The sequence below is a fragment of the Vombatus ursinus genome, unplaced genomic scaffold, assembly GCF_900497805.2.
Source record: "Vombatus ursinus unplaced genomic scaffold, bare-nosed wombat genome assembly UNPS02014778.1, whole genome shotgun sequence".
In the NCBI taxonomy this organism is placed as follows: domain Eukaryota; kingdom Metazoa; phylum Chordata; class Mammalia; order Diprotodontia; family Vombatidae; genus Vombatus; species Vombatus ursinus.
In genome coordinates, this window is record NW_020954556.1 from 46789309 (window position 1) to 46800070 (window position 10762).

General features: G+C 44.0%; 1 protein-coding gene across 1 annotated transcript in view; it reads right to left on the bottom strand.

Annotated features, from left to right (window-relative positions):
• TTC7A (tetratricopeptide repeat domain 7A) overlaps positions 1-10762 on the bottom strand; it is a 202809-nt gene that overhangs the window by 67496 nt on the left and 124551 nt on the right. Inside the window, exon 15 of the mRNA XM_027865179.1 lies at positions 430-590. Within this exon, the coding sequence (XP_027720980.1) occupies positions 430-590 (161 nt within the window). The remainder of the gene's footprint in view (positions 1-429; positions 591-10762) is intronic.

Below are 10762 nucleotides of genomic sequence, written 5' to 3' on the forward strand. Positions count from 1 at the left end.
ATTTCTGCCAGATTGCTTCAAAGTTTTCCCAATTGCTTTTTGTCAAATAGTGAGTCCTTACCCCAGTAGCTAAAGTCTATGTTGGCTTCCAGGCTTGTTTACCTCTGTATGAAGTGTACCTGATCTATTTCCCTGACTGACTTCTCTACTCTTCAACCACTAACCAGATCCTTTGGGTGTGGATCTCTTTATATAACACATTGCTATGAAAGTGCTCTCAAAGTCTGGCACACTGGTGCATTGGCCCTGTCTCCCTAGCTAGACCCAAAGCCCCTAGAACCTAGGAGGCAGTGTTCTCTCTGCCCTTCTCCTCCCTTAGAGAACCCAGCACAGGGCTCTCCATGCAGCTGAATGAGAGGTGGTGTTGGAAATCTGTGTCTGGGAAGAAAACCATACAGAGCCAGTGGTTTTGCCAGGATTCCCACTCACTTGAAGTTTTCTGGGTGCTCGGTGACTGCTATGTTGATGACGTCCAGGGCATGCTGGTAGTGCTTCTGGGCTGAGAAGAGGAGCGCCAGTAGGTGTAGGGAGTGGACATCATCTCTGCGTATTTCCAGAGCTTCTTGCAGATGTTCTATGGCATCAGAGATCTGCAGGGGGAAAAACAAAGCCACTCATTCTGTGACCTTCTCTCTCCTGCCTCTTCCTTCTGGCACTCAGACCTCACTAGCTTCCCCAGAGAGGGCACAACTCCCCAGGACACATGCACAGGCATTCTGGGCCATAAAGGGAATGTAGGTGAGGTTATCAGGAACAATGAATGACAGCTCCAAGTTTTGCTTAATGAAGTTCCTTGAGGAAAGAGATCACATTTATGTCCTCATCCCTCCCCCCCCCCCCCCCGCCCAGGTATAGCACAGTGCTGTACATGGCAGTAGGTGCTTGGTAAATAGCTGATAGAGGAGTGAGATGAGAAAGCTACATTCCTAAAGCCAAATGGAGGAAGTGGTGGGCCTGCTCTTCCAGCCCTGCTCAAGAAAGATGGGGAGCTGAGTCATTTCTTCTCTTACACACTATCTCCTGCTCACCCAGTCCCTGAGTAAGAACCCTGTCTACCCAACAAATGGCCACCCAGACTTTGCTTGAAGACCTCCAGTCAGGGCGGACAAGCTATCTCCCAAGGCAGCCCATGGGTTTTACATAGCACTAACGGTTAGAGAGGTTTTTCTAGCATTAAACCAAAATCTGCCTCGCTACAAGTTTCACTGAGTGCTCGTTCTTCGGCCTTCTGCGGCTAAGCAGAAGTATTTCAATCTCTCCTCCAGGTGAACTCTTCCAATCCCTGAAGGCAGTCACAATGCCCCCTCCATCTTCCATTCTCCAGGTCAGACACCCCATGTTTCTTGAACTGACCCTCATGGTATAATTTCAAAGCAGGTGGGCCATACAGTGTGGAGCGCACTGGACTCAAAGCCAGGGAGACATGAATTCGAATCCTTTCTCAGACACTTCAATGGTTGTGACCCTGGGCAAGTCACTTAACCTTTCCCAGCCTCAGTCTGTTCAGCTGTGTTTCTAGTTCTTCACTGTTCTTGTGTCATGGACCCTAAACATGATTCTCTTTCAAGCCTGTTGGCCCCTGCTCAGAAGAATGTTATTAAATGCATAAATTAAAACATAACAAATTACAAATGAAACCGATTATACTGAAATGCAGTTATCAAAATATTTTAGAGGTAGGAGGTACATCAAGACATCATTTAGTACATGGAGTTCTTAACCTGGGTCTCTGAAATTGTAATTTGGTAACTGTCCCACATGAGGAGCAATCCCCCGTCTCTACTCTTCTTTCTCCTCCTAATGAACTTGGTAGATTGGGCTTCATATTGGCATCCAGACAGGGACTTAGGGTGCTGTCTTAAACCATAACCAGTCCTATATTTACATCCTTTGACGCTACCTGCTTTTAAAGCTTTGGGTCCTGTTGTGCAGGAGATCAATGACTCCTTCAGGCCAACATCTTTCATTTCACCTCACATTTGACCTCCAAATGTATTTTCCTTCTTCAGATAATTTTGAATGCCACCAGAAGCAAACTCGGGTTGGCGAGTGTTTTCACCATCTCTCCCGTGTCTTGTGCCTCTGATCTGTGGGACATCTGGTGGATATGAGGAGCGACACTCATTTGGGCTCCAGTTCCCCTCCCTGTCCTGAGTAATTTCATTCTAGAGCTAGAGAACAACGGATGAAAGCTGCAAAAACATAAAAAGAGACTTATTTAGGCTACAAAAGATGCCTTCATGGAAGAGATGGGACTCAACATGGGCCTTGGAGGATGTGTAGAATTGGGAGAAGAGTGTTCCAAGGAGGGACGGTGGCATGATCAAAGAGGCAAAGATGAGGAAATGAGCATGACATGAACAGGAGAGTAAAAAACCAGGCATACTGAGGTGGAAGGTGCATTCTGGGAAGGAGTAAATGTAGTTGGATAGCTGGGAGGGTCCTTCAACTTGGAGAGGAATCAGGTCTAGGCAATGGGCAGATATTGTAGGCTAATGAAGAGAAAACCTAATGAACACAACGATCTAGGAAGATTAGTCTGGTGACTGGGGAATCAGATAGATAAAACATTGAGCCTGGAGTCAGGAAGACTCATCTTTGTGAGTTCAAATTTCACCTCAGACACACTTACTAGTTGTGTGACCCTGGGCAAGTCATTAACCCCATTTGTTCCAGTTTCCTCATTTGTAAAATGAGCTAGAGAAGGAAATGGCAAACCACTCTAGTACCTTTGCCACGAAAACCCCAAATGGGGTCAGGAAGACTAAAAATGACTGCACAACAGTCTGGTAATAGGACACAGGGTGGGTTACGGGAAATGATGGCTAAATCTTTATTTCTGACCTTTATTGAGTCATTGAACTCAGAATTTTCAGAGTTGGCAGGAGACTCAGACACTTCCTAAGCCTACTTGCAGTTGACAAGGATGCCGCCTAGTACCTACCATCAAGCTAGCCTTCAATTGAAGATCACCAAAGTGAGGAAGTGCCTACTCTATCTCCAGAAGCTGCCCTTTTGCTCTGGGATGGCTCAATTAGCAAGCTTTTCCTTACCTCAAGCTTAAATATGAGCCTCTGCAATTTCCACCCACTATTCCTAGGTCTGCCCTCTGGGGCCAAGAAAAACAAGCCTGATCCCTCTTGCACAAAACAGCCCTTCGCATACTTGAAAACAGCTATAACATTCCTTTCTGTAGTCTTATCTTCTCCAGGCTAAAGTTCCCGGCTCCTTCCAGAGATGTCCACGTGGCACGAATTTTCAGTCCTTGACCATCGTGATTATCTTGCCCTGTATGCTCTCTCCAGCTGATCAAGGCTCCCTCTAAATGGTGATGCCCACAACTAACTACACACAATACTCCACAAGTGGTCTGACCAAGGCCAGGTGGGATATGACTCCTTCTGGACTTCCTGCCCCCAAGACAGCATCTGCTTTTATGGCTGTCATATCACACTGCTGCCCATCACAGAGCTTGCAGTCCACTAAAAAACCCACATCTTCAGAACAAGTGTTATCTAGACACTCTGCCCGAGGTGTTCTGTTCTGGCTGCAGGAATTCCCAACCAGGCTCCCAGGGAGGGAACCCCAAGTGTTAACATTCATCTGTCCCTGTTAATCCCACAAACTACTTCACATAAGCCTCATATCCATTGGGCAGCCCACACATTTAAATGTATACATGGCAACAAACCCAGGCAACCTTCCTGTCACCTAGTCCCAATAATTCCCTTGAGTTAGAAAAGGGTCTTAATGAGGTCAGAGTCCTGGGTTCAATCCCTCCTATTTAACTTCTCACAAAGGAAAAGTCAGCTTCCTGGTTAGAGACTGCCACTCTGGCCCTGGCCAGTCATCTTGCAAACTGGTCAAGACGGAAGGGGATAGACACAACTGGTTGAGAGTATGGCTGGTTCAATCAGAATATACCCTACTTAAAATTCAATTCATTATACATCTATTGAGTGCCTACCATAAGTGAGGCACTGGGAATATAAAGACAAAAATAACCCAGAAAAGTCCTTGCTCTCAAGGAGTTTACATTCTACTGAGAGTGGGACACAACATGTTACATGGGTAGATGAAGCAGGAATATCCTTTTGTTTATAAGCGATGACAAAATCATTTGGACACTGTCTTATCTCTGGTCCTATCTTTTAGTCTTTCATTCTAGCTAATGCTTCATCTATGATTACATTTAAGAAGAAAACAAACAACATCCTGAATTACAAAATATTTTTATGCCATATATTAAATGCAGCTAGAATCAAAACACATAAAATCTTCAAAATCAACTAGAATTTGCCTAGAAATAGTACTAAAGAATGTAAATGTTGAACATGGGCTGGTACTTATCTGCAAGGCAGTAATCAAACCCACTCATTCCTGAAATTCCCGACAAGCACACATTTTCAAAACACTAACTCATATACTTGAAAACAGGAAACAGGGTAGGAGGTAGGGGGAAGGGAGAGATAAGAAGACACTGGGAAAAACATTTTTCTTTCACCTACACATCTGACTGATTCTGTCTTTCCTGTGAGAAGTTAAGGTAGCTAGTGGCTTAGTGGATAGAGGGCTATCCCTGGAGTCAGGAGGATCTGAGTTCAAATCTGGCCTCAGACACTTCCTTTAATCCCAATTGAAATCCCTTCTTTTACTAGAAGCTTTCCCCAATACCTCTTAATGTCAATTTCTTTCCTTGGTTAATTATTTCCTATTTATCATGTGTATAGCTTGTTTTATATATATTCTCATGCTGTTTCCTCCATTAGATTGCAGGCTCCTTGAGGGCAAGGACTGTCTTTTGCCTCTTTTGGTATCCCCAGTGCTTAACGTAGTGATTGGCAGATAGTAGGTGCTTAATAAATATTTACTGACTGGTGGGCCTCCCTGAGGGACAGTGCATAGAGTGTTAGGCCTGGAGTCAGGAAGACTCATCTTTGTGAGTTCAAATCCAGTTTCAGACGCTTACTGGCTGTGTGACCCTGAGCAAGTCACTTCACCCTGTTTGCCTCAGTTCCTCATCTGTAAAATGAGCTGGAGAAAGAAATAGAAAAAAATTCCAGTATCTTTACCAAGATTTGGGGTTTTCTTGGACATGACTGAAACAACTCAACAACAACAACAACAAAAGTGAAAAGTTAGTCACAAGCAATTAGTGCCTGTGATCTAGTCTCTAGGCCTTTTCATTAGCTATCTCTTGTCCCCAGAATTCTCTCCTTCCTCACCTCTCCTTCTAATAATCCTTGGCCTCCTTCAAGATTCTGCTTAAATGCTACTTTTGGTAGGAGGTCATTCCTAATCCCCCACCCAACCGCTAGAGCTTTCCTAAGATTGTCTTCCATTTTACTTGGTATATAAGCTTATATGACTTAGTTACATGTTTTCTTCCCCAACAGAACGTAGGCTCCTTAAGGACAGGACCTGTTCTTTATATTTCTTTGCATACCCAGAACTGAATGCAGTGCCTGCAATATAGTAAGGGCCAAGCGAATGTTGGGGCAGCTAGGTGGCTTAGTAGATAGAGTGTCAGGACTGGAGTCAGGAAGACTGAGTTCATATCTGGCCTCAGACACTTGCTAGCTGTGCAGCCCTGGGCAAATCCCTTAACCCTGTTTGCCTCAGTTTCCTCATCTAAAAAATGAGCTGGAGAAGGAAATGGCAAGCCACTCCAGTATCTTTGCCAAGAAAATCCCAAATGGGGTCATGAAGAGTAGGACTCAACTGAAATGAATGAACCATAACAACAGTAAATATTGATTGATTGCTTCAAGAGGGAGCCCTACAGGACATTCCTTTATTATTTTAAGGGACTGATGTGAGGAAATTGTCTTTTAAGTTTTTTTGGAAGGTGGGGCAGTCGCTGCTATGGCTTACTAGACTGTGTCGGCAGCGTACAGAGTGTTAGCTAAATACTCCTGGCACAGCTCGTGGTCCTCCATCACACAAGTTCTACATCCCCAGTGGAACTGGAAAGTACATTTCCACAAACAATAAAATGAAAAATGAGTCGGCAGCTGCTGACGTAAACCTCTTTGAAGGGAACAAGAGACCAAATTCTATATTGACAGATGTGGTAGCTTATTAAATTAACCGGCAGTGTATCTTCAGAAACATGCTCCAGCAAAACAGGCCTTCTTGCTGTCCCCCAAATGCTCCTTCTCCACAGCGTTGCATCTCTGCTCATTTTGCCTGGAATGTCCTCCTTTCAACTCATCTCCACCATGAAACTATCCCTGACTAATTCAGCTCACACCGCTTTCTCTCTTCTTTAACTTCCAAGCCAACATCTCCCCCACTCTGTATCACTCACTCAGTACATATTATTTTATCCCATTAGAATCAGAGAATTTTATAACATATCTATATAGCATCTCTTAGAGTCTGCAAAGCATTGCATTCCTGTCCAAAGTTCCCATTTTACAGATGATAAAGCTGAAGTCTAGAATGGTTAAGTGACTTGACAAGGATCACACAGTTGGTGGCAGTCCAGTGCTTCCTATCAGAGCTGGCCTCAGGGAACAGGCAGTTTGCCTAAATAGTGTGACTTCAAGAATGTTAAGGAAGACTGCCTTTTGGTATTATTCTTATAATGCATATATTAATGTACGTATGTTTTATCTTCCTGTCTAGACTATATATTCCATACTGCTCCCTGTGATGAACTATATATTCCAGTCAAACTATACCAACAATTCATCAAACTGGTAGCCCAAATCTTCACTCTGGGCATGAGTGGGGAACCTTCGGCCTCGGGGCCACACGTGACCCTCTAGGTCCTCAAGTGCGGCCCTTTGACTGAATCCAAACTTCACAGAACAAACCCCCTTCATAAAAGGATTTGTTTTGTAAAACTCGGACTTGGTCAAAAGGCTGCACCCGAGGACCTGGGAGGACACATCTCCCCATGGCACTCAAACATCACACGTCCACAACCAAACTCTGTCTTCTCCTTAAAAGCTCCTGACTGCACAATTTCTATGAGACTCTCCATTATTTATCAAGTCCCCTACTCTCCAAACCTTGGTATCATCTTTGCACCTGACTTCTTATTGACTTCTCCCATCCACTGTATTCCCAAGTCCCGTAGTCTCCATCTCCACAATGTTTTTCGCAGTTGTTCCCTCTATTTCCACGTTTACCACCTACCCCAGTGCAGCGCCACCTGTCCATATTATTACAAGGCCTCCTTGTAATAGATTTCCCACTTCTGCCCTTCTCCACTCCAAGTCATCCTTCACACCACCGTCAGGCTGTTTCTGAACACCTGTTCAACAAATAAAATAAAATCTCCTTACACTGACCTTCAAGGCCCTTCACAAAAATGGCGCCACTCAACTTTTCCAGCCTTGTCTTCTATAACTCTGTTTTGCACACTTGACCTTCTAGCCAAACTGATCGATTTATTCTCTCCCTTTTTCACATCTTTTGGCCAAATTATTTCCAAAATCTAGCATCCCCCTCCCCCTATTCAGTTTCTACCTATTCCCAATTAAATACCACTTCTTCTACGAAACTTTGGGATTGCATTACTCAATGAAGACCATTTCTTGCTTGAACTTCACTTGTTAATACCCCTTTTTTGCACTTATCATGTTTTAAAGTTATTTTTGTTTGTATCATAACCCACTAGACTGCAAGCTCCCTGAAGGTGTTCTAAATTTTCTATCTTTTCTTTTGTTTTTTTTTTGGTTTTTTTTTTTGGCAATTCAGGTTAAGTGACTTGCCCAGGGTCACACAGCTAGTTTAAGTGACAAGTGTTTGGTCTGAGGCCGGAATTGAACTCAGGGCCTCCTGACTTCAGGGTCGGTACTCTATCCACTGCGCCACCTAGCTGCCCCAGTTTTCTATCTTTTCCTACTTCTACTGAGCACAGTAGACACTGAATAATATCTGATGAACTAAATCAGTATTTTATGCTACCTGTAGTACCAGTGAAAAAGCCCTAATTCCTCTGTCATTACTATAAGAAAAAAGAACAACCAGAAAAGAGCCATCCTCAATTACAGATGCTATATATAGGCAATTGGGTGGCGTAATAGAGAGAATCTGGCATTTGGGGGCAGGAAGTCCTAGGTCTAAATCTTGCCCTCAGAAACTAATTAGCTTGTATGACCCTGGGCAAGTCATTTAATCTCTGCCTCAGTTTCCTTATCTATAAAACTGGGATAATAATAGCACCAGCCTCACGTAATTATCGAGGGGGATCAAAACAGGATAATCTGTGTAAAGCATTCTGCAAGCCTTAAAGTGCTATGGAAACAAGTGAATTACTATGATGATGATGATGACGATGGTGGTGGTGGTGGAAAATGACTCATTTCTTCTTGTCTTTAGCATGATTTAAATGATTTTGGAGTAGGAAGGGGCAACAGATTTACCTACTTGACAATGTCAAAATAATGCTTTAATCATAGTGTTAGAAAAAGGAGGACCATACAGATCTTTTAGTCCAACCCCAGCTCTTGAGCTAAAATTTGTTTTATCACTGTAAGGTTTGCAAAGCACTTGGATCCTCACACAGGCCCCATAGGCTGGTGCTTTTATTATTTCTATTTTATAACTGTGGAAATGGAGGCTAAGAGACATTAAATGATGTGCCCATTATCATATAGCTGGAAGGGGCTGGGACAGGATCTGAACTCAAGTCTTCCTGATTCTGAGAGTCCAGTACTCCACTGACTAAGCTGTCTGGGTGCCTGTCAGTGTTCCCGAGGATGGACACGAGACCCAAGGTTGGGGGACGGGCCCTGGGCACACAAGCAGCCGGCAGCAGAGCTGGGGATTACTTTTTTTTGTCAAGAATTCTGCTCTGGAGAAGCTTGCTTGGCATAATGCTTGTGGATGGAGTTTTAAATTGGCCCAGCCATTCTAGAGAGAAATCTGCACCAAGTGACCCAGCAAGACCACCGGAAAGCTCATTCCTCAAAGAGACCAAAGAAAGAGGAAAAGTACCCATGTGCACAAAATACTGATAGCACCTCTTTTTGTAATGGCAAAAGACTAGAAACTAAGTTGGAGGAAATGGTCATCAACTGGCAAATAGCTGAGCAAAGGATAGCAGAGGAATAAAATGGAATGCTACCGTGCCACAAGAAATGACGAAAGAAACTGTTTCAGAGCAAACTGGAAGCCCTCTACGCACTGATGCAAAGCAGAGTGAGCAGAACGAGGAAGACAACTTAATCAATAACCATACTGTAAAAACAGTAACTCTGGAAGGACTTAAGACCTCTGATCGATGCACTCGCCAATCATGACTCCAAAGCACTTGGCACGAAGGCTGCCACCAGCCTCCCGACACAGATGATGGGCTCATGAAGGAGAATGAAGCAGAGGGTGTTTGCACATGACCAACAAGACAAAGTGTTTTGCTTGACTATATGTATTTGTTACAAGGGTCTGGACTTTCCTTTTTTTAATGGCGGGAGGTAATGAAAATTGAGTTTTAGTAATTAAAAAAAAGAAAGAAGCTTACCTGGGATTCAGAATGTGTTACAGATCAAGCCCAGCCTTATCTACAGTGAGCTACACGGTATATTATTTTTTACAGTTTGACTGCTCAAGAGAAACACAGTCTGGTTAATACCTGAGATACTATCCATCAAAATTTCATCTTCTTTGGCTTTAGATTTTGATCTCAGTTAAAATGCAAATCCCACTGGCAGGGTTCACAGTCTAAGCTGTTATCAGTCACTTTCATTTTATATCTGTAGCGTGAATGAAATATCTGGAGAAAAACTTGGACAAGAAAGGGAGGAGAAAGCCTAGTAGGGGCTATGGGATAGACGTCCCAAAGGGAGAAAAAGGACAGCAAGGCTCAACACGAACTCTCCACTTTCCTGGTCTCGATGCCTGGCCCCCTGAAGTGGCTGGAAGCATTGGTTGTAACTACAGGTGTACGCTGCCCCAGAATTCTGGGATGCCCAATAAGGAGACAGGAAGACCAGGAGGCTTAAAGACCCCCTGGCTGTCTGGCTTTGCCTGGTCCTTGACCCTTGGCTGGACCTGCACCCTGTTTGCCTGAATCTGACCTGATGATTGATTCTGCTCTAGCAAATATTGCTATTCATACCTGAGCTGGTTACAGACCTCACTCTGCTTTCTGGTTTCCCCAGAAGCGGCACTGGCCATTTCCCAGGGAAGCCAAATGACATCCAGAGCCTAGTTTGGGACAGTAGGTCCTCTAGGGGAAGGGAAGGTCAGTCTGGACCAAACTGAAGAGTTCTGAGGCTCAGGAAATACCCCTGGGAAACAACAGCCCCTGAGAAGCAGGGGTCTGGTGAGCCCTTTGGGAAAAAACAGAAAATGCTATATGAGATGTGCTGAATAATTAAGGATATTAAAAAATGCATCACCAAATGTTTATCATTAGCTGAACTGGCAAGAGAAATACAGGCTGTTTCACAAAGAGCTAAAAATAAATCCGTCTCAGGTATCTGTCTCTATGTTCCCCAAAGTGGAATACTATTCCATAGACAGAGCCAAGCAAGAATGGAGAGCGAGAGGTTGGCCTAGAAACAACCCTAGACTAGAAAAAGGGTCACATCAGAAGTGAGAGACAATGGTCAAAATGAGGAAAGAAGTAGAGAGAGAAAGAGAGTGACAGAGACTAGGTGACACACAGAAGAGGGAATCACAGAACAAGGGACAAAGGAATCAGAGACTGAGATTAAGAGTAAGAGGAGACAGATGAAGTGACAAAGAGCAACAGAGATAGCACAAGGGACGGGGACAGAGAGGGAAGGACAGAAGGATGGGGGGG